Source organism: Heptranchias perlo, unplaced genomic scaffold (genome assembly GCF_035084215.1).
Source record: "Heptranchias perlo isolate sHepPer1 unplaced genomic scaffold, sHepPer1.hap1 HAP1_SCAFFOLD_1825, whole genome shotgun sequence".
Classification (NCBI taxonomy): Eukaryota; Metazoa; Chordata; class Chondrichthyes; order Hexanchiformes; family Hexanchidae; genus Heptranchias; species Heptranchias perlo.
The window spans coordinates 1-21,951 of record NW_027139104.1 but is presented as its reverse complement, the minus strand read 5'-3'; the positions used below and the strand labels follow the sequence as shown (position 1 = coordinate 21,951).

Below are 21,951 nucleotides of genomic sequence, written 5' to 3'. Positions count from 1 at the left end.
TTGGGTCAGAGAGGCGGCTAATGATGTCAGGCAGCAGGTTATATACAGCGTTCCCCTGTACAGGAGAGAGAGGGGCACAGATCAGGCTGGTGTCTCCCACTATGTTCACCTGCAGGAGGCAGTGATTGGGAGGGGACCACGGCCCCACACCCATACCCCCAATACAGAGTGTCAGTCACTCCCATACCCCCCAGTACAGTGTCAGTCACTCCCATACCCCCAGTACAGTGTGTCAGTCACTCCCATACCCCCAGTACAGTGTCAGTCACTCCCATACCCCCAGTACAGTGTCAGTCACTCCCATACCCCCAGTACAGTGTCAGTCACTCCCATATCCCCAGTACAGTGTGTCAGTCACTCCCATATCCCCAGTACAGTGTGTCAGTCACTCCCATATCCCCAGTACAGTGTCAGTCACTCCCATACCCCCAGTACAGTGTCAGTCACTCCCATACCCCCCAGTACAGTGTGTCAGTCACTCCCATACCCCCCAGTACAGTGTCAGTCACTCCCATACCCCAGTACAGTGTCAGTCACTCCCATACCCCCAGTACAGTGTCAGTCACTCCCATACCCCCAGTACAGTGTCAGTCACTCCCATAACCCCAATACAGAGTGTCAGTCACTCCCATACCCCCAGTACAGTGTCAGTCACTCCCATACCCCCAGTACAGAGTGTCAGTCACTCCCATAACCCCAGGACAGTGTGTCAGTCACTCCCATAACCCCAATACAGAGTGTCAGTCACTCCATAACCCCAATACAGAGTGTCAGTCACTCCCATAACCCCAGGACAGTGTCAGTCACTCCCATAACCCCAATACAGAGTGTCAGTCACTCCCATAACCCCAATACAGAGTGTCAGTCACTCCCATAACCCCAGGACAGTGTGTCAGTCACTCCCATACCCCCCAGTACAGTGTCAGTCACTCCCATATCCCCAGTACAGTGTCAGTCACTCCCATAACCCCAGTACAGTGTCAGTCACTCCCATATCCCCAGTACAGTGTCAGTCACTCCCATACCCCCAGTACAGTGTCAGTCACTCCCATATCCCCAGTACAGTGTCAGTCACTCCCATACCCCCCAGTACAGTGTCAGTCACTCCCATATCCCCAGTACAGTGTCAGTCACTCCCACACCCCCCAGTACAGTGTGTCAGTCACTCCCATACCCCCCAGTACAGTGTGTCAGTCACTCCCATACCCCCAGTAGTATGTCAGTCACTCCCATACCCCCCAGTAAAGTAAGTCACTCCATATCCCCCGGTAGTGTCAGTCACTCCCATACCCCCCAGTACAGTGTCAGTCACTCCCACACGTTCCAATCCCTCCCTCATTCCGGACCTACCTTGTTAGAGAGCTCGTTGAAGAAACTCCTGGCTAACACTGCAATGCCCTCGTCCTCATCAATGATCAGGACCGCCATTTCACTGATCTGACCTTTCACCTTGACCATGTCGTTCAGGATCAGGTGGGTCATCACGATCAGGGCTGTTCGGCGTACAGTCGAAGAACTGTCTCGCAACCTGTACAAGGGAGCAGAGGCGTGTGTACAGCATCAGAGCTCCGTGTTACTGACTGTATCTCTACTGATGTTAATCCCCCTCCCTCACACTGTCACTCAGTAACCCCTCTCCCCCAGCGCCCTGTGTTACTGACTGTATCTCTACTGATGTTAATCCTTCTCCCTCACACTGTCACTCAGTAACCCCTCTCCCCCCAGCGCCCTGTGTTACTGACTGTATCTCTACTGATGTTAATCCCTCTCCCTCACACTGTCACTCAGTAACCCCTCTCCCCCAGCGCCCTGTGTTACTGACTGTATCTCTACTGATGTTAATCCCTCTCCCTCACACTGTCTCTCAGTAACCCCTCTCCCCCCAGCGCCCTGTGTTACTGACTGTATCTCTACTGATGTTAATCCCTCTCCCTCACTGTCTCTCAGTAACCCCCTCTCCCCCCAGCGCCCTGTGTTACTGACTGTATCTCTACTGATGTTAATCCCTCTCCCTCACACTGTCTCTCAGTAACCCCTCTCCCCCCAGCGCCCTGTGTTACTGACTATCTCTACTGATGTTAATCCCGTCTCCCTCACACTGTCACTCAGTAACCCCTCTCCCCCCAGCGCCCTGTGTTACTGACTGTATCTCTACTGATGTTAATCCCTCTCCCTCACACTGTCTCTCAGTAACCCCTCTCCCCCCAGCACCCTGTGTTACTGACTGTATCTCCACTGATGTTAATCCCTCTCCCTCACACTGTCTCTCAGTAACCCCTCTCCCCCAGCGCCCTGTGTTACTGACTGTATCTCTACTGATGTTAATCCCTCTCCCTCACATTGTCACCCAGTAACCTACCCCTCTTCCCCCAGCGCCCTGTGTTACTGACTGTATCTCTACTGATGTTAATCCCTCTCCCCCTCACACTGTCACTCAGTAACCCCTCTCCCCCCAGCGCCCTGTGTTACTGACTGTATCTCTACTGATGTTAATCCCTCTCCCTCACACTGTCACTCAGTAACCCCTCTCCCCCAGCGCCCTGTGTTACTGACTGTATCTCTACTGATGTTAATCCCTCTCCCTCACACTGTCTCTCAGTAACCCTCTCCCCCCAGCACCCTGTGTTACTGACTGTATCTCTACTGATGTTAATCCCTCTCCCTCACACTGTCTCTCAGTAACCCCTCTCCCCCCAGCACCCTGTGTTACTGACTGTATCTCTACTGATGTTAATCCCTCTCCCTCACACTGTCTCTCAGTAACCCCTCTCCCCCCAGCGCCCTGTGTTACTGACTGTATCTCTACTGATGTTAATCCCTCTCCCTCACACTGTCACTCAGTAACCCCTCTCCCCCCAGCACCCTGTGTTACTGACTGTATCTCTACTGATGTTAATCCCTCTCCCTCACACTGTCACTCAGTAACCCCTCTCCCCCCAGCGCCCTGTGTTACTGACTGTATCTCTACTGATGTTAATCCCTCTCCCTCACACTGTCTCTCAGTAACCCTCTCCCCCAGCACCCTGTGTTACTGACTGTATCTCTACTGATGTTAATCCCTCTCCCTCACACTGTCACTCAGTAACCCCTCTCCCCCAGCGCCCTGTGTTACTGACTGTATCTCTACTGATGTTAATCCCTCTCCCTCACACTGTCACTCAGTAACCCCTCTCCCCCAGCGCCCTGTGTTACTGACTGTATCTCTACTGATGTTAATCCCCCTCCCTCCCACTGTCACTCAGTAACCCCTCTCCCCCCAGCGCCTTCCCCCTGTTACTGACAGGCGGAATACCTCACTCACACCCACTACTGTCGGTCAGTCTCTGCTCCGAATCCCATCACACACCCACCGTGACAGCAGGACGATGGGCTGAAGGGAGGTGGCTGGATGAAAGGTGAGGCAGTTACCTGGCGTACAAGTGGGGGGTCCAGGTTCGATGAGGTTGGGGAATCGGAAGGAGAGGTCCCCGAGGGCTACCATGGTGTTGAGCGGATGGCGGGCTGGGACGATTTCTCCAGCATGGTGAAGAGGAGACGAAGGTGGTTCATACAGAAATCGTAACTGTGGGGGGAAGAGACGGGAGAGGGGGGGGTCTCAGATACAGTGATCAAAGGGTTACATTAACGGTTTCACTGCCTGTCCTACCCCCACCCACCCCCTCCCACCTCCCACCACCCACCCCCTCCCACCTCCCCACCACCCACCCCCTCCCACCTCCCCACCACCCACCCCTCCACCACCCACACCCCTCCCCACCACCCACCCCCTCCCACCTCCCCACCACCCACCCCCTCCCACCCCCCACCCCTCCCACCTCCCCACCACCCACCCCCTCCCCACCACCCCTCCCACCTCCCACCACCCTCCCACCTCCCCACCACCCTCCCACCTCCCCACCACCCACCCCCTCCCCACCTCCCCTCCCACCTCCCCCACCACCCACCCCCTCCCACCTCCCCCCCCCCCTCCCCACCACCCACCCCCTCCCACCTCCCCCCCCCCTCCCCACCACCCACCCCCTCCCACCACCCACCCCCTCCCACCTACCCACCCCCTCCCACCTCCCCCCCCCTCCCACCTACCCACCCCCTCCCACCTCCCCACCACCCACCCCCTTCCACCTCCCCACCACCCACCCCCTCCCCACCACCCACCCCCTCCCACCACCCACCCCCTCCCCACCACCCACCCCCTCCCCACCACCCACCCCCTCCCCACCACCCACCCCTCCCACCTCCCCACCACCCACCCCCCTCCACCTCCCCACCACCCACCCCTCCCACCTCCCCACCACCCACCCCCTCCACCTCCCACCACCCTCCCACCTCCCACCACCCACCCCCTCCCCACCACCCCACCCCCTCCCCACCACCCACCCCCTCCCACCACCCACCACCACCTCCCCACCACCCCACCCCCTCCCACCTCCCCACCACCCACCCCCTCCCCACCACCCACCCCCTCCCCACCACCCACCCCCTCCCCACCACCCACCCCCTCCCACCTCCCCACCCCCTCCCACCTCCCCACCACCCACCCCCTCCCACCTCCCCACCACCCACCCCCTCCCACCTCCCCACCACCCTCCCACCTCCCCACCACCCTCCCACCTCCCCACCACCCTCCCACCTCCCCACCACCCACCCCCTCCCCACCACCCACCCCCTCCACCACCCACCACCACCTCCCCACCACCCACCCCCCTCCCACCTCCCCACACCCACCTCCCCACCACCCACCTCCCCACCACCCACCTCCCACCACCCACCTCCCCACCACCCACCCCCTCCCACCTCCCCACCACCCACCCCCTCCCACCTCCCCACACCCCGCGCCCCCCCCTCCCGCCTCCCCTCGCGCACCCCCCCTCCCGGGCTCAGTGTGGGACCCTATTTACCTGACCATGCTGATCTTACAGAGGGTGAGGCAGGAGGCTGTAGCCAGGTCGGGGTCACTGTATTTGCCGGGGTTACTGCAAATCTTCACAATCAAGGGTACAAAGGCAGAGAGCAGCTGTCGATCTATCATCAGAAAGAGTCTGTGAAACACCGCACCGTGTCTACAACCGGTCACAGAATGGAGCAGGAGGGGCCCCCGAACCTGTGGATCGAGACCCCCACGGACTCTCCCCACCCATTTAATCCCCTCCCACAGCCCATGGACACTCTCCCCTATCATGGACTCTCCCCACCCATTTAATCTCCTCCCACAGCCCATGGACACTCTCCCCTATCATGGACCCTACCCACCCATTTAATCCCCTCCCACAGCCCATGGACACTCTCCCCACCCATTTAATCCCCTCCCACAGCCCATGGACACTCTCCCCTATCATGGACTCTCCCCACCCATTTAATCTCCTCCCACCGCCCATGGACACTCTCCCCTATCATGGACTCTCCCCACCCATTTAATCTCCTCCCACAGCCCATGGACACTCTCCCCTATCATGGACTCTCCCCACCCATTTAATCCCTCCCACAGCCCATGGACACTCTCCCCTATCATGGACTCTCCCCACCCATTTAATCTCCTCCCACCGCCCATGGACACTCTCCCCTATCATGGACTCTCCCCACCCATTTAATCTCCTCCCACCGCCCATGGACACTCTCCCCTATCATGGACTCTCCCCACCCATTTAATCTCCTCCCACAGCCCATGTACACTCTCCCCTATCATGGACTCTCCCCACCCATTTAATCCCCTCCCACAGCCCATGGACGCTCTCCCCTATCATGGACTCTCCCCACCCATTTAATCTCCTCCCACCGCCCATGGACACTCTCCCCTATCATGGACTCTCCCCACCCATTTAATCTCCTCCCACAGCCCATGTACACTCTCCCCTATCATGGACTCTCCCCACCCATTTAATCTCCTCCCACCGCCCATGGACACTCTCCCCTATCATGGACTCTCCCCACCCATTTAATCTCCTCCCACAGCCCATGTACACTCTCCCCTATCATGGACTCTCCCCACCCATTTAATCCCCTCCCACAGCCCATGGACACTCTCCCCTATCATGGACTCTCCCCACCCATTTAATCTCCTCCCACAGCCCATGGACACTCTCCCCTATCATGGACTCTCCCCACCCATTTAATCCCCTCCCACAGCCCATGGACACTCTCCCCTATCATGGACTCTACCCACCCTCTGTCTCTCCTCAGTCAGACCCACTGCCCGAGGTTGGGTCGGGTTTAACACATCTGCTCCCTGTGGGATAACTCACCGTCCAGCAGTTCCACGTCACAGATTTTGCGGACCAGTTCAGTCTCTGTATCCTCAGGCGAGGCCTCCGCCAATCCCAGCTCCTCCTCTATGGCGCTCGTGCTGGCATTCTACGAACCGGGAGAGTCGAAAAAATAACATTTCAAAATCCCTCTCTAATTGGGAGTCAGGGTGAGGGGCCGAGGGTCACGGTGCAGGACAGGGGCCAGGTCGAGGGTTATGTTGCAGGTCACGGTGCAGGATAGGGAAAGGCCGAGAGTCACGGTACAGGTCAGAGAAGGGCCAAGAGACACTGTGCAGGACAGAGGTCAGGGAAAGGCTGAGGGTCACAGTGCGGGGCAGGGGAAGGGCCGAGGGTCTCTGTGCAGGACAGAGGTCGGGGATGGGCCGAGATTGTAGTTTGATGGGAGCCTGAGGGAGGGAAGGAGTTCCACAGCTCAAGGCCGTGGGGACAGATTGGGTTAGAGTCGGAGATGGTGAAAGGAGGCTCGATCCCAACACATGGAGGGAGGAAGGGTTGGGACGGGCTCAGTTACCCCCCCGGGGGGAGAGGGAGGATCGGGGAACGGGACGGGCCCAGTCCTCCCCCCCGGGGGGAGAGGGAGGATCGGGGAACGGGACGGGCCCAGTCCTCCCCCCCGGGGAACGGGACGGGCCCAGTCCTCCCCCCCGGGGAACGGGACGGGCCCAGTCCTCCCCCCCGGGGAACGGGACGGGCCCAGTCCTCCCCCCCGGGGAACGGGACGGGCCCAGTCCTCCCCCCCGGGGAACGGGACGGGCCCAGTCCTCCCCCCCGGGGAACGGGACGGGCCCAGTCCTCCCCCCCGGGGAACGGGACGGGCCCAGTCCTCCCCCCCGGGGAACGGGACGGGCCCAGTCCTCCCCCCCGGGGAACGGGACGGGCCCAGTCCTCCCCCCCGGGGAACGGGACGGGCCCAGTCCTCCCCCCCGGGGAACGGGACGGGCCCAGTCCTCCCCCCCGGGGAACGGGACGGGCCCAGTCCTCCCCCCCGGGGAACGGGACGGGCCCAGTCCTCCCCCCCGGGGAACGGGACGGGCCCAGTCCTCCCCCCCGGGGAACGGGACGGGCCCAGTCCTCCCCCCCGGGGAACGGGACGGGCCCAGTCCTCCCCCCCGGGGAACGGGACGGGCCCAGTCCTCCCCCCCGGGGAACGGGACGGGCCCAGTCCTCCCCCCCGGGGAACGGGACGGGCCCAGTCCTCCCCCCCGGGGAACGGGACGGGCCCAGTCCTCCCCCCCGGGGAACGGGACGGGCCCAGTCCTCCCCCCCGGGGAACGGGACGGGCCCAGTCCTCCCCCCCGGGGAACGGGACGGGCCCAGTCCTCCCCCCCGGGGAACGGGACGGGCCCAGTCCTCCCCCCCGGGGAACGGGACGGGCCCAGTCCTCCCCCCCGGGGAACGGGACGGGCCCAGTCCTCCCCCCCGGGGAACGGGACGGGCCCAGTCCTCCCCCCCGGGGAACGGGACGGGCCCAGTCCTCCCCCCCGGGGAACGGGACGGGCCCAGTCCTCCCCCCCGGGGAACGGGACGGGCCCAGTCCTCCCCCCCGGGGAACGGGACGGGCCCAGTCCTCCCCCCCGGGGAACGGGACGGGCCCAGTCCTCCCCCCCGGGGAACGGGACGGGCCCAGTCCTCCCCCCCGGGGAACGGGACGGGCCCAGTCCTCCCCCCCGGGGAACGGGACGGGCCCAGTCCTCCCCCCCGGGGAACGGGACGGGCCCAGTCCTCCCCCCCGGGGAACGGGACGGGCCCAGTCCTCCCCCCCGGGGAACGGGACGGGCCCAGTCCTCCCCCCCGGGGAACGGGACGGGCCCAGTCCTCCCCCCCGGGGAACGGGACGGGCCCAGTCCTCCCCCCCGGGGAACGGGACGGGCCCAGTCCTCCCCCCCGGGGAACGGGACGGGCCCAGTCCTCCCCCCCGGGGAACGGGACGGGCCCAGTCCTCCCCCCCGGGGAACGGGACGGGCCCAGTCCTCCCCCCCGGGGAACGGGACGGGCCCAGTCCTCCCCCCCGGGGAACGGGACGGGCCCAGTCCTCCCCCCCGGGGAACGGGACGGGCCCAGTCCTCCCCCCCGGGGAACGGGACGGGCCCAGTCCTCCCCCCCGGGGAACGGGACGGGCCCAGTCCTCCCCCCCGGGGAACGGGACGGGCCCAGTCCTCCCCCCCGGGGAACGGGACGGGCCCAGTCCTCCCCCCCGGGGAACGGGACGGGCCCAGTCCTCCCCCCCGGGGAACGGGACGGGCCCAGTCCTCCCCCCCGGGGAACGGGACGGGCCCAGTCCTCCCCCCCGGGGAACGGGACGGGCCCAGTCCTCCCCCCCGGGGAACGGGACGGGCCCAGTCCTCCCCCCCGGGGAACGGGACGGGCCCAGTCCTCCCCCCCGGGGAACGGGACGGGCCCAGTCCTCCCCCCCGGGGAACGGGACGGGCCCAGTCCTCCCCCCCGGGGAACGGGACGGGCCCAGTCCTCCCCCCCGGGGAACGGGACGGGCCCAGTCCTCCCCCCCGGGGAACGGGACGGGCCCAGTCCTCCCCCCCGGGGAACGGGACGGGCCCAGTCCTCCCCCCCGGGGAACGGGACGGGCCCAGTCCTCCCCCAGGGGGAGAGAGGGGGTCGGGGGATGGGGTGGGCTCAGTCTCCCCCCGGGGAATGGGATGGGCTCAGTCTTCCCCCGGAGGGAGAGAGAGGGTTGGGGGACGGGACGGGCTCAGTCTCCCTCCGGGGGACGGGACGGGCTCAGTCTCCCTCCGGGGTGGGGGGGAAGAGGGAGGGCCGGGGAACGGGAGGGCTCAGTCTTCCCCCCGGGGAACGGGACGGGCTCACTCTCCTCCCCCCTACTCTCGGGCTCACCTTGGACGTCTCCTTCTTGCTCTTCTCCTTGGCCTCCCGCTCCTCCCGGATCACCCGCCGGCGCTGGATCTCAGGGCCGATCGCTCGCTCCAGGTGAACCAACTGCTGAAGGGCCACGTTCCCGACGAGGGAGACCAGGTTGGTGAGGAGGTGGGCCGGCAATCCAGGCCCAGAGTCCGCACAGTCTGCGGCGAAGGAGAGCAAAGTAAACTCAGCCCAACGGGAGGGGTCCGAAATCACCAGGGGGCCGTGGGACTAATTGGGCAGCTCTTTCAAAGAGCCGGCACAGGAGCGACGGGCCGAACGGCCTCCTTTAGTGCTGTAAGATTCGACGTTACAGCCTTTCGAAACAAAATATTTCCCAACCCACTCCCCAGATCTATCCCCCCCCCACCATCCCGGTGCTGACTCTCACTGGGGAGGGGTGGGATGGGAACAGGGTTCCATGGGCACCAGTCACCCTCCAGTTCCTCACCCCAAGGGCCTTATCCTCCACACGTACCCACACAGTGAATGTTGGTTCGCCCGTCACCCCCACTCTGCGCTCGCTGGACCCACACTGGCTCCCGGTCCGGCAACGCCTCGATTATAAAATTCTCATCCTCCTGTTCAAATCCCTCCACGGCCCCTCGCCACCCCCTCCCGATCTCTGTAACCTCCTCCAGCCCCCTGCAACCCCTCCGAGGTCTCAGCGATCCTCCGATTCTGGCCTCTTACACGACCCCGATTCCCATCGCTCCACCGTTGGCGGCCGTGCCTTCAGCTGCCTGGGCCTCAAGTTGTGGAATTCCCTCCCTAAACCTCTCCGCCTGTCTCTCCTCCTTTAAGACCCTCCTTGAGTTGCACTCTCGCCTCTGAGTCAGAGGGTCGTGGGTTCAAGTCCCACTCCAGAGACTTGAACAGAAAATCTAGACCGACATTCCACTGCATTACTGAGGGAGCGCCGCACTGTCGGAGGGTCGGTACTGAGGGAGCGCCGCACCGTCGGAGGGTCGGTACTGAGGGAGTGCCGCACTGTCGGAGGGTTGGTACCGAGGGAGCGCCGCACTGTCGGAGGGTCGGTACTGAGGGAGCGCCGCACCGTCGGAGGGTCGGTACTGAGGGAGCGCCGCACCGTCGGAGGGTCTGTACTGAGGGAGCGCCGCACCGTCGGAGGGTCAGTACTGAGGGAGCGCCGCACCGTCGGAGGGTCGGTACTGAGGGAGCGCCGCACCGTCGGAGGGTCGGTACTGAGGGAGCGCCGCACCGTCGGAGGGTCGGTACTGAGGGAGCGCCGCACCGTCGGAGGGTCGGTACTGAGGGAGCGCCGCACCGTCGGAGGGTCGGTACTGAGGGAGCGCCGCACCGTCGGAGGGTCGGTACTGAGGGAGCGCCGCACCGTCGGAGGGTCGGTACTGAGGGAGCGCCGCACCGTCGGAGGGTCGGTACTGAGGGAGCGCCGCACCGTCGGAGGGTCGGTACTGAGGGAGCGCCGCACCGTCGGAGGGTCGGTACTGAGGGAGCGCCGCACCGTCGGAGGGTCGGTACTGAGGGAGCGCCGCACCGTCGGAGGGTCGGTACTGAGGGAGCGCCGCACCGTCGGAGGGTCGGTACTGAGGGAGCGCCGCACCGTCGGAGGGTCGGTACTGAGGGAGCGCCGCACCGTCGGAGGGTCGGTACTGAGGGAGCGCTGCACCGTCGGAGGGTCGGTACTGAGGGAGCGCCGCACCGTCGGAGGGTCGGTACTGAGGGAGCGCCGCACCGTCGGAGGGTCGGTACTGAGGGAGCGCCGCACCGTCGGAGGGTCGGTACTGAGGGAGCGCCGCACTGTCGGAGGGTCGGTGCTGAGGGAGCGCCGCACCGTCGGAGGGTCGGTGCTGAGGGAGCGCCGCACCGTCGGAGGGTCGGTGCTGAGGGAGCGCCGCACCGTCGGAGGGTCGGTGCTGAGGGAGCGCCGCACCGTCGGAGGGTCGGTACTGAGGGAGCGCCGCACCGTCGGAGGGTCGGTACTGAGGGAGCGCCGCACTGTCGGAGGGTCTGTACTGAGGGAGTGCCGCACTGTCGGAGGGTCAGTACTGAGGGAGCGCCGCACCGTCGGAGGGTCGGCGCTGCACTGTCGGAGGGTCGGTACCGAGGGAGCGCCGCACTGTCGGAGGGTCAGTACTGAGGGAGCGCCGCACCGTCGGAGGGTCGGCGCCGCACTGTCGGAGGGTCGGTACTGAGGGAGCGCCACACCGTCGGAGGGTCGGTACCGAGGGAGTGCCGCACTGTCGGAGGGTCGGCGCCGAGGGAGCGCCGCACCGTCGGAGGGTCGGTACCGAGGGAGTGCCGGTACCGAGGGAGTGCCGCACTGTCGGAGGGTCGGCGCCGAGGGAGCGCCGCGCTGTCGGAGGGTCGGTACTGAGGGAGCGCCGCACTGTCGGAGCCGAGGGAGCGCCGCGCTGTCGGAGGGTCGGTACTGAGGGAGCGCCGCACTGTGGGAGGGTCGGTACTGAGGGAGCGCCGCACTGTCGGAGGGTCGGTACTGAGGGAGCGCCGCACTGTCGGAGGGTCGGTACTGAGGGAGCGCCGCACTGTGGGAGGGTCGGTACTGAGGGAGCGCCGCGCTGTCGGAGCCGAGGGAGCGCCGCGCTGTCGGAGGGGCGGCACCGAGGGAGTGCGGCACTATCAGATGTGCCGTCTTCCAGATGAGATGCTAACCCGAGGCCCCGTCTGCCCTCTCAGGTGGCTGTAGAAGATCCCGGAGCACAGCGGCGGGGGGAGTTCTCCCCAGTTTCCAGGGGCCAATATTTATCCCTCAACCAACATCACTAAAAACAGATGATTTGTCATTATCACATTGCAATGTGTGGGATCTTGCTGTGCGCGAATCGGCTTCCGTGGTTTCCTGCATTACGACAGTGACTACATTGGTTGTGAAGCACTTTGGGGCGTCTTTAGGGTTGTGAAAGGCACTATATAAATGCAAGCTCTTCCTTCCTTTCTTTAAAACCTACCTCTTTGACCAAGCTTTGGTCAACTGTCCTTATATCTCCTTACGCGGCTCAAATTTGTGTCTGATTTATGCACCCGTGAAGCACCCTGGGATTTTTTTTAAAACTCACGTTAAAGGCACTGTATAAATGCAAGTAGTTGTTGTGGAGGCGGGGCGGGCATCCTGACACCATTCCCCGATCTTCTCCGCCTCCGCCCCCACCCTCACCCCACACACGCTTCCCAGCGGGAGCCAGTGGGAATTGATCAGGAGCAGGAGCCACGGCCAATCCCAAAGGGTGGAGCTAAGAGTCTTAAAACAGAGTACAAGAATGAACGAGGTGATCGGGAGCTGAACGGTGGTGATGAGAAATGGGACAGAGTGGGGTATCGAGGGTCAGTAGGAGAGAAAACTGGCCAGGGGTGGTGGGAGGGAGGGTGTTGTTACGTCCCCTGCCCTTTCCCCATGAGGCCCATCGCCCCCTGTGCCCCTCTCTCTGAAAGATCTCTCCGCTCAGTCCCATTCCCCATCGCCCCCTGTACCCCTCTCTCTGAAAGATCTCTCCCCTCAGTCCCATTCCCCATCGCCCCCTGTTCCCCTCTCTCTGAAAGATCTCTCCCCTCAGTCCCATTCCCCATCGCCCCCTGTACCCCTCTCTCTGAAAGATCTCTCCCCTCAGTCCCATTCCCCATCGCCCCCTGTTCCCCTCTCTCTGAAAGATCTCTCCCCTCAGTCCCATTCCCCATCGCCCCCCTGTGCCCCTCTCTCAAAGATCTCTCCCCTCGGTCCCATTCCCCATCGCCCCCTGTGCCCCTCTCTCTGAAAGATCTCTCCCCTCAGTCCCATTCCCCATCGCCCCCTGTGCCCCTCTCTCTGAAAGATCTCTCCCCTCAGTCCCATTCCCCATCGCCCCCTGTGCCCCTCTCTCTGAAAGATCTCTCCCCTCAGTCCCATTCCCCATCGCCCCCTGTGCCCCTCTCTCAAAGATCTCTCCCCTCAGTCCCATTCCCCATCGCCCCCTGTGCCCCTCTCTCTGAAAGATCTCTCCCCTCGGTCCCATTCCCCATCGCCCCCTGTGCCCCTCTCTCCCCTCAGTCCCATTCCCCATCGCCCCCTGTACCCCTCTCTGAAAGATCTCTCCCCTCAGTCCCATTCCCCATCGCCCCCTGTGCCCCTCTCTCAAAGATCTCTCCCCTCAGTCCCATTCCCCATCGCCCCCTGTGCCCCTCTCTCCCCTCAGTCCCATTCCCCATCGCCCCCTGTACCCCTCTCTGAAAGATCTCTCCCCTCAGTCCCATTCCCCATCGCCCCCTGTGCCCCTCTCTCAAAGATCTCTCCCCTCAGTCCCATTCCCCATCGCTCGTGATGATTCATAGTATCACAGCATAGGAGGCCGCCATTCGGCCCTTCGTGCCTGTGCCAGCTCTTTGAACGAGCTATCCAATTAGTCCCACTCCCCCTGCTCTTTCCCACCTTCCAAGTATTTATCCAATTCCCTTTTGAAAGTTACTACTGAACCTGCTTCCCTTTCAGGCAGCACGTTCCAGATCATAACTCGCTGTGTAAAAAAATGTTTCCTCATGTCGCCTCTGGTTCATTTGCCAATCATCTTAAATCTGCGTCCTCTGGTTACCGACCCTCCTGCCCACTGGAAACAGTTTCTCCTTATTTACTCAAGGGTACGGTAGCATAGTGGTTATGTTACTGGGCTAGTAATCCAGAGGCCTGGACTAAAATCCAGAGTCATGAGTTCAAATCCCGCCACGGCAGCTGGCGAATTTAAATTCAATTAATTAAATAAAAATCTGGAATTAAAAATACTAGTATCAGTAATGAAACTACCGGATTGTCGTAAAAACCCATCTGGTTCACTAATGTCCTTTAGGGAAGGAAGCCTGCCGCCCTTACCCGGTCTGGCCTATATGTGACTCCAGACCCACAGCAATGTGGTTGATTCTTAATTGCCCTCTGAAATGGCTCAAGAAGGCGGCTCACCACCACCTTCTCAAGGGCAATTAGGGATGGGCAATAAATGCCGGCCTTGCCAGCGACGCCCACATCCCGTGAACGAATAAAAAAAAACTGTCAAAACCCTTCATGGTTTTGAACAACTCTATCAAATCTAGAGGGTTAAATTAATGCACAAACTAGGCTTGTCTTCTTTGAGATTAGAAGATTAAAGACTAATAACCTGCCAGCAATGTTAGGGAACCAAGGGTCCAGTGAGAGGGAGGAACTGAAGGAAACCAGTCTTAGTAAAAAAAAGTGCTAGGGAAATTAATGGGGCTAAAGGCTGACAAATCCCCAGGGTCTGATAATCTACATCCCAGAATACTAAAGGAGGTGGCCCTGGAAATAGTGGATGCATTGGTGATCATCTTCCAAAATTCTATAGACTCTGGAACAGTTCCTACAGATTGGAGGGTGGCAAATGTAACCCCACTATTTAAAAAAGGAGGGAGAAAGAGAAAACAAGGAATTACAGACCAGTTCGCCTAACATCAGTAGTGGGGAAAATGCTAGAGTCTATTATAAAGGATGTGATAACAGAACACTTGGAGGGCATTAACGGGATTGGACAAAGTCAGCATGGGTTTATGAAAGGGAAATCATGCTTAACAAATCTACTGGAGTTTTTGAGGATGTAACTAGTAGAATAGATAGGGGAGAACCAGTGGATGTGGTGTACTTGGATTTTCAGAAGGCTTTTGATAAGGTCCCACACAAGAGGTTAGTGTGCAAAATTAAAGCACATGGGATTGGGGGGGAATATACTGGCATGGATTGAGAATTGGTTGACAGACAGGAAACAGAGAGTAGGAATAAACGGGTCTTTTTCCAGGTGGCAGGCAGTGACTAGTGGGGTACGGCAGGGATCAGTGCTTGAGCCCCAGATATTTACAATATATATCAATGATTTGGATGAGGGAACCAAATGTAACATTTCCAAGTTTGCAGATGACACAAAGCTGGGGTGGATTGTGAGCTGTGAGGAGGATGCAAAGAGGCTCCAATGTGATTTAGACAAGTTGGGTGAATGGGCAAGAACATAGCAGATGCAGTATAATGTGGATAAATGTGAAGTTATCCACTTTGGTTGTAAAAACAGAAAGGTAAATTATCTGAATGGTGATAGATTGGGAAAAGGGGAGGTGCAACGAGACCTGGGTGTCCTTGTACACCAGTCGCTGAAAGCGAGCATTCAGGTGCAGCAAGCAGTTAGGAAGGCGAATGATATGTTGGCCTTCATTGCAAGAGGATTTGAGTACAGGAGCAGGGATGTCTTACTGCAGTTGTACAGAGCCTTGGTGAGACCACACCTGGAGTATTGTGCGCAGTTTTGGTCTCCTTATCTGAGGACGGATGTCCTTGCCATGGAGGGAGTGCAACGAAGGTTTACCAGACTGATTCCTGGGATGGCAGGACTGACGTATGAGGAGAGATTTGGTCGACTAGGCCTATATTCACTCGAGTTTAGAAGAATGAGATGTGATCTCATCGAAACATGTAAAATTCGAACAGGACTAGACAGACTAGATGCAGGAAGGATGTTCCCGATGGTTGGGGAGTCCAGAACCAGGGGTCATGGTCTCAGGATACGGGGTAGGACATTCAGAACCAAGATGAGGAGAAATTTCTTCACTCAGAGGGTGGTGAACCTGTGGAATTCTCTACCACAGAAGGCAGTGGAGGCCAAGTCATTAGATGTATTCAAGAAGGAGATAGATATATTTCTTAATGCTAAAGGGATCAAGGAATATGGGGAGAAAGCGGGAACGGGGCACTGAGTTAGATGGTCAGCCATGATCATTTTGAATGGCGGAGCACGCCGGAAGGCCTACTCTTGCTCCTATTTTCCATGTTTCTAATTGACGATTAAAGGATTTGAAAGCTTAGATAGTGAGTGAAACTATCTCCTCTGGTGGAGGGAGTCCAGAACAAGGGAGGGAGTCCAGAACCTTAAAATGAGAGCCAGGCCGTTCAGGGGTGATGTCAGGAAGCATTTCTTCACACAAAGGGGAGTGGAAATCTGGAACTCTCTCCCCCTCAAGGCTGTGGATGCCAGGAGTCAATTGGAGCTATCTTGTTGGTTCAGGATATCAAGGGATATGGAGCAAAGGCGGGCAAATGGGGTTGAGGTGCAGATCGGCTGTGATCTGATTCGAGGTTCGAGGAGGCTGAACGGGCCTCCTCCTGTTCCTATGGACCAGGGTCAGGGAGAGTGGCGCCCAGTGTGGGCAACCTGTGGATAACATATAAAGGACCCGTTTTAAGCTGGTATCTGGGAAATGGAGAAGCCGGAATGGATAGGGTAGACAGAGAGAAACCTTTTCCGCTGGTGGGGAGTGTGGGAGTGTAGGAGAAGGGGACGTCACCTTAAAATCAGAGCCAGGCCGTTCAGGAGAGGAACACTTCTTCACGCAAAGGGTGGAACTCGCTGCCTCAAGAAGCAGTAGATACTACAGCTCAATTAATACTTTTAAATCGGAGATCGATAGATTTATTACTAGGCATGGGGTGGTTATGGGATTATGGAGCCAAGGAGGGTGGATGGAGTTCGGATACAGATCAGCCGTGATCTCAGTGAAAGGCGTAACAGGCTCGATGGGCTGAATGGCCTCCTCCTGTTCCTGTGTAACAGGATCGAGGGGCTGGATGGCCTCCTCCTGTCCCTGTGTAACAGGCTCGAGGGGGCTGAATGGGCCTCCTCCTGTTCCTGTGTAACAGGCTCGAGGGGGCTGAATGGGCCTCCTCCTGTTCCTATGGTAACAGGCTCGAGGGGGCTGAATGGGCCTCCTCCTGTTCCTGTGTAACAGGCTCGAGGGGCTGAATGGCCTCCTCCTGTTCCTGTGTAACAGGATCGAGGGGCTGAATGGCCTCCTCCTGTTCCTGTGTAACAGGCTCGAGGGGCTGAATGGCCTCCTCCTGTTCCTGTGTAACAGGCTCGAGGGGCTGAATGGCCTCCTCCTGTTCCTGTGTAACAGGCTCGAGGGGGCTGAATGGGCCTCCTCCTGTTCCTGTGTAACAGGCTCGAGGGGGCTGAATGGGCCTCCTCCTGTTCCTGTGTAACAGGCTCGAGGGGGGCTGAATGGGCCTCCTCCTGTTCCTGTGTAACAGGCTCGAGGGGGCTGAATGGGCCTCCTCCTGTTCCTGTGTAACAGGCTCGAGGGGCTGAACGGGCCTCCTCCTGTTCCTATGGTAACAGGCTCGAGGGGGCTGAACGGGCCTCCTCCTGTTCCTATGGTAACAGGCTCGAGGGGGCTGAACGGGCCTCCTCCTGTTCCTATGGTAACAGGCTTGAGGGGCTGAACGGGCCTCCTCCTGTTCCTGTGTAACAGGCTCGAGGGGCTGAATGGGCCTCCTCCTGTCCCTGTGTAACAGGCTCGAGGGGCTGAACGGGCCTCCTCCTGTTCCTGTGTAACAGGCTCGAGGGGCTGAATGGGCCTCCTCCTGTTCCTATGGTAACAGGCTCGAGGGGCTGAACGGGCCTCCTCCTGTTCCTGTGTAACAGGCTCGAGGGGCTGAACGGGCCTCCTCCTGTTCCTGTGTAACAGGCTCGAGGGGGCTGAATGGGCCTCCTCCTGTTCCTATGGTAACAGGCTCGAGGGGGCTGAACGGGCCTCCTCCTGTTCCTGCGTAACAGGCTCGAGGGGGCTGAATGGGCCTCCTCCTGTCCCTGTGTAACAGGCTCGAGGGGGCTGAATGGCCTCCTCCTGTCCCTGTGTAACAGGCTCGAGGGGGCTGAATGGGCCTCCTCCTGTTCCTATGGTAACAGGCTCGAGGGGGCTGAACGGGCCTCCTCCTGTTCCTATGGTAACAGGCTTGAGGGGCTGAACGGGCCTCCTCCTGTTCCTGTGTAACAGGCTCGAGGGGCTGAACGGGCCTCCTCCTGTTCCCGTGCAACAGGCTCGAGGGGCTGAATGGGCCTCCTCCTGTTCCTATGGTAACAGGCTCGAGGGGGCTGAACGGGCCTCCTCCTGTTCCTATGGTAACAGGCTCGAGGGGCTGAACGGGCCTCCTCCTGTTCCTGTGTAACAGGCTCGAGGGGCTGAACGGGCCTACTCCTGTTCCTGTGTAACAGGCTCGAGGGGGCTGAATGGCCTTCTCCTGTCCCTGTGTAACAGGCTCGAGGGGCTGAATGGCCTCCTCCTGTTCCTGTGTAACAGGCTCGAGGGGGCTGAATGGGCCTCCTCCTGTCCCTGTGTAACAGGCTCGAGGGGGCTGAATGGCCTCCTCCTGTCCCTGTGTAACAGGCTCGAGGGGGCTGAATGGGCCTCCTCCTGTTCCTGTGTAACAGGCTCGAGGGGGCTGAATGGCCTTCTCCTGTCCCTGTGTAACAGGCTCGAGGGGCTGAATGGGCCTCCTCCTGTCCCTGTGTAACAGGCTCGAGGGGGCTGAATGGCCTTCTCCTGTCCCTGTGTAACAGGCTCGAGGGGGCTGAATGGGCCTCCTCCTGTTCCTGTGTAACAGGCTCGAGGGGCTGAATGGGCCTCCTCCTGTTCCTGTGTAACAGGCTCGAGGGGGCTGAATGGGCCTCCTCCTGTTCCTGTGTAACAGGCTCGAGGGGGCTGAATGGGCCTCCTCCTGTTCCTGTGTAACAGGCTCGAGGGGCTGAATGGGCCTCCTCCTGTTCCTGTGTAACAGGCTCGAGGGGCTGAATGGGCCTCCTCCTGTTCCTGTGTAACAGGCTCGAGGGGCTGAATGGGCCTCCTCCTGTTCCTGTGTAACAGGCTCGAGGGGGCTGAATGGGCCTCCTCCTGTCCCTGTGTAACAGGCTCGAGGGGCTGAATGGGCCTCCTCCTGTTCCTGTGTAACAGGCTCGAGGGGGCTGAATGGGCCTCCTCCTGTTCCTGTGTAACAGGCTCGAGGGGCTGAACGGGCCTCCTCCTGTTCCTGTGTAACAGGCTCGAGGGGGCTGAATGGGCCTCCTCCTGTTCCTGTGTAACAGGCTCGAGGGGCTGAATGGGCCTCCTCCTGTTCCTGTGTAACAGGCTCGAGGGGCTGAATGGGCCTCCTCCTGTTCCTGTGTAACAGGCTCGAGGGGCTGAATGGGCCTCCTCCTGTTCCTGTGTAACAGGCTCGAGGGGGCTGAATGGGCCTCCTCCTGTCCCTGTGTAACAGGCTCGAGGGGCTGAATGGGCCTCCTCCTGTTCCTGTGTAACAGGCTCGAGGGGGCTGAATGGGCCTCCTCCTGTTCCTGTGTAACAGGCTCGAGGGGCTGAATGGGCCTCCTCCTGTTCCTGTGTAACAGGCTCGAGGGGCTGAATGGGCCTCCTCCTGTTCCTGTGTAACAGGCTCGAGGGGCTGAATGGGCCTCCTCCTGTTCCTGTGTAACAGGCTCGAGGGGGCTGAATGGGCCTCCTCCTGTCCCTGTGTAACAGGCTCGAGGGGCTGAATGGGCCTCCTCCTGTTCCTGTGTAACAGGCTCGAGGGGGCTGAATGGGCCTCCTCCTGTTCCTGTGTAACAGGCTCGAGGGGCTGAACGGGCCTCCTCCTGTTCCTATGGTAACAGGCTCGAGGGGCTGAACGGGCCTCCTCCTGTTCCTATGGTAACAGGCTCGAGGGGCTGAATGGGCCTCCTCCTGTTCCTATGGTAACAGGCTCAAGGGGCTGAATGGGCCTGCTCCTGTTCCTATGGTAACAGGCTCGAGGGGCTGAATGGCCTCCTCCTGTTCCTGTGTAACAGGGTCGAGGGGCTGAACGGGCCTCCTCCTGTTCCTATGGTAACAGGCTCGAGGGGCTGAACGGGCCTCCTCCTGTTCCTATGGTAACAGGCTCGAGGGGCTGAATGGGCCTCCTCCTGTTCCTGTGTAACAGGCTCGAGGGGGCTGAATGGGCCTCCTCCTGTTCCTGTGTAACAGGCTCGAGGGGCTGAATGGGCCTCCTCCTGTTCCTGTGTAACAGGGTCGAGGGGCTGAACGGGCCTCCTCCTGTTCCTGTGTAACAGGCTCGAGGGGCTGAACGGGCCTCCTCCTGTTCCTATGGTAACAGGCTCGAGGGGCTGAATGGGCCTCCTCCTGTTCCTGTGTAACAGGCTCGAGGGGGCTGAATGGGCCTCCTCCTGTTCCTGTGTAACAGGCTCGAGGGGGCTGAATGGGCCTCCTCCTGTTCCTATGGTAACAGGCTCGAGGGGCTGAATGGGCCTCCTCCTGTTCCTGTGTAACAGGCTCGAGGGGCTGAATGGGCCTCCTCCTGTTCCTATGGTAACAGGCTCGAGGGCTGAATGGCCTCCTCCTGTTCCTGTGTAACAGGGTCGAGGGGCTGAACGGGCCTCCTCCTGTTCCTATGGTAACAGGCTCGAGGGGCTGAACGGGCCTCCTCCTGTTCCTGTGTAACAGGCTCGAGGGGGCTGAATGGCCTCCTCCTGTTCCTGTGTAACAGGCTCGAGGGGCTGAATGGGCCTCCTCCTGTTCCTGTGTAACAGGCTCGAGGGGGCTGAATGGCCTCCTCCTGTTCCTGTGTAACAGGCTCGAGGGGCTGAATGGGCCTCCTCCTGTTCCTGTGTAACAGGCTCGAGGGGGCTGAATGGGCCTCCTCCTGTTCCTGTGTAACAGGCTCGAGGGGGCTGAATGGGCCTCCTCCTGTTCCTATGGTAACAGGCTCGAGGGGCTGAATGGGCCTCCTCCTGTTCCTGTGTAACAGGCTCGAGGGGGCTGAATGGGCCTCCTCCTGTTCCTATGGTAACAGGCTCGAGGGGGCTGAATGGCCTCCTCCTGTTCCTGTGTAACAGGCTCGAGGGGCTGAACGGGCCTACTCCTGTTCCTGTGTAACAGGCTCGAGGGGCTGAACGGGCCTCCTCCTGTTCCTGTGTGACAGGCTCGAGGGGGCTGAACGGGCCTCCTCCTGTTCCTATGGTAACAGGCTCGAGGGGGCTGAACGGGCCTCCTCCTGTTCCTATGGTAACAGGCTCGAGGGGGCTGAACGGGCCTCCTCCTGTTCCTATGGTAACAGGCTCGAGGGGCTGAACGGGCCTCCTCCTGTTCCTGTGTAACAGGCTCGAGGGGCTGAACGGGCCTCCTCCTGTTCCTGTGTAACAGGCTCGAGGGGCTGAATGGGCCTCCTCCTGTTCCTATGGTAACAGGCTCGAGGGGGCTGAATGGCCTTCTCCTCTCCCTGTGTAACAGGCTCGAGGGGCTGAATGGCCTCCTCCTGTCCCTGTGTCACAGGCTCGAGGGGCTGAACGGGCCTCCTCCTATTCCTGTGTAACAGGCTCGAGGGGCTGAATGGCCTCCTCCTGTTCCTGTGTAACAGGCTCGAGGGGGCTGAATGGCCTCCTCCTGTCCCTGTGTAACAGGCTCGAGGGGGCTGAATGGGCCTCCTCCTGTTCCTGTGTAACAGGCTCGAGGGGGCTGAATGGCCTTCTCCTGTCCCTGTGTAACAGGCTCGAGGGGCTGAATGGGCCTCCTCCTGTCCCTGTGTAACAGGCTCGAGGGGGCTGAATGGCCTCCTCCTGTTCCTGTGTAACAGGCTCGAGGGGCTGAATGGGCCTCCTCCTGTTCCTGTGTAACAGGCTCGAGGGGGCTGAATGGGCCTCCTCCTGTTCCTATGGTAACAGGCTCGAGGGGCTGAATGGGCCTCCTCCTGTTCCTGTGTAACAGGCTCGAGGGGCTGAATGGGCCTCCTCCTGTTCCTGTGTAACAGGCTCGAGGGGCTGAACGGGCCTCCTCCTGTCCTATGGTAACAGGCTCGAGGGGCTGAACGGGCCTCCTCCTGTTCCTATGGTAACAGGCTCGAGGGGCTGAATGGGCCTCCTCCTGTTCCTATGGTAACAGGCTCAAGGGGCTGAATGGGCCTGCTCCTGTTCCTATGGTAACAGGCTCGAGGGGCTGAATGGCCTCCTCCTGTTCCTGTGTAACAGGCTCGAGGGGCTGAACGGGCCTCCTA

At 60.6% G+C, this 21,951-nt stretch overlaps 1 protein-coding gene across 1 annotated transcript; it reads right to left on the bottom strand.

Annotated features, from left to right (window-relative positions):
- On the bottom strand, positions 1-9,368 carry LOC137309839 (condensin complex subunit 1-like; the record flags this gene model as incomplete). The annotated part of the gene is made up of 6 exons (XM_067977855.1): positions 1-55; positions 1,351-1,528; positions 3,409-3,562; positions 4,899-5,022; positions 6,240-6,348; positions 9,114-9,368. Coding segments are annotated over 4 exons (576 nt in total), but the record flags the coding sequence as incomplete, so codon positions are not given.
- Between the last annotated feature and the right edge of the window lie 12,583 nt (positions 9,369-21,951).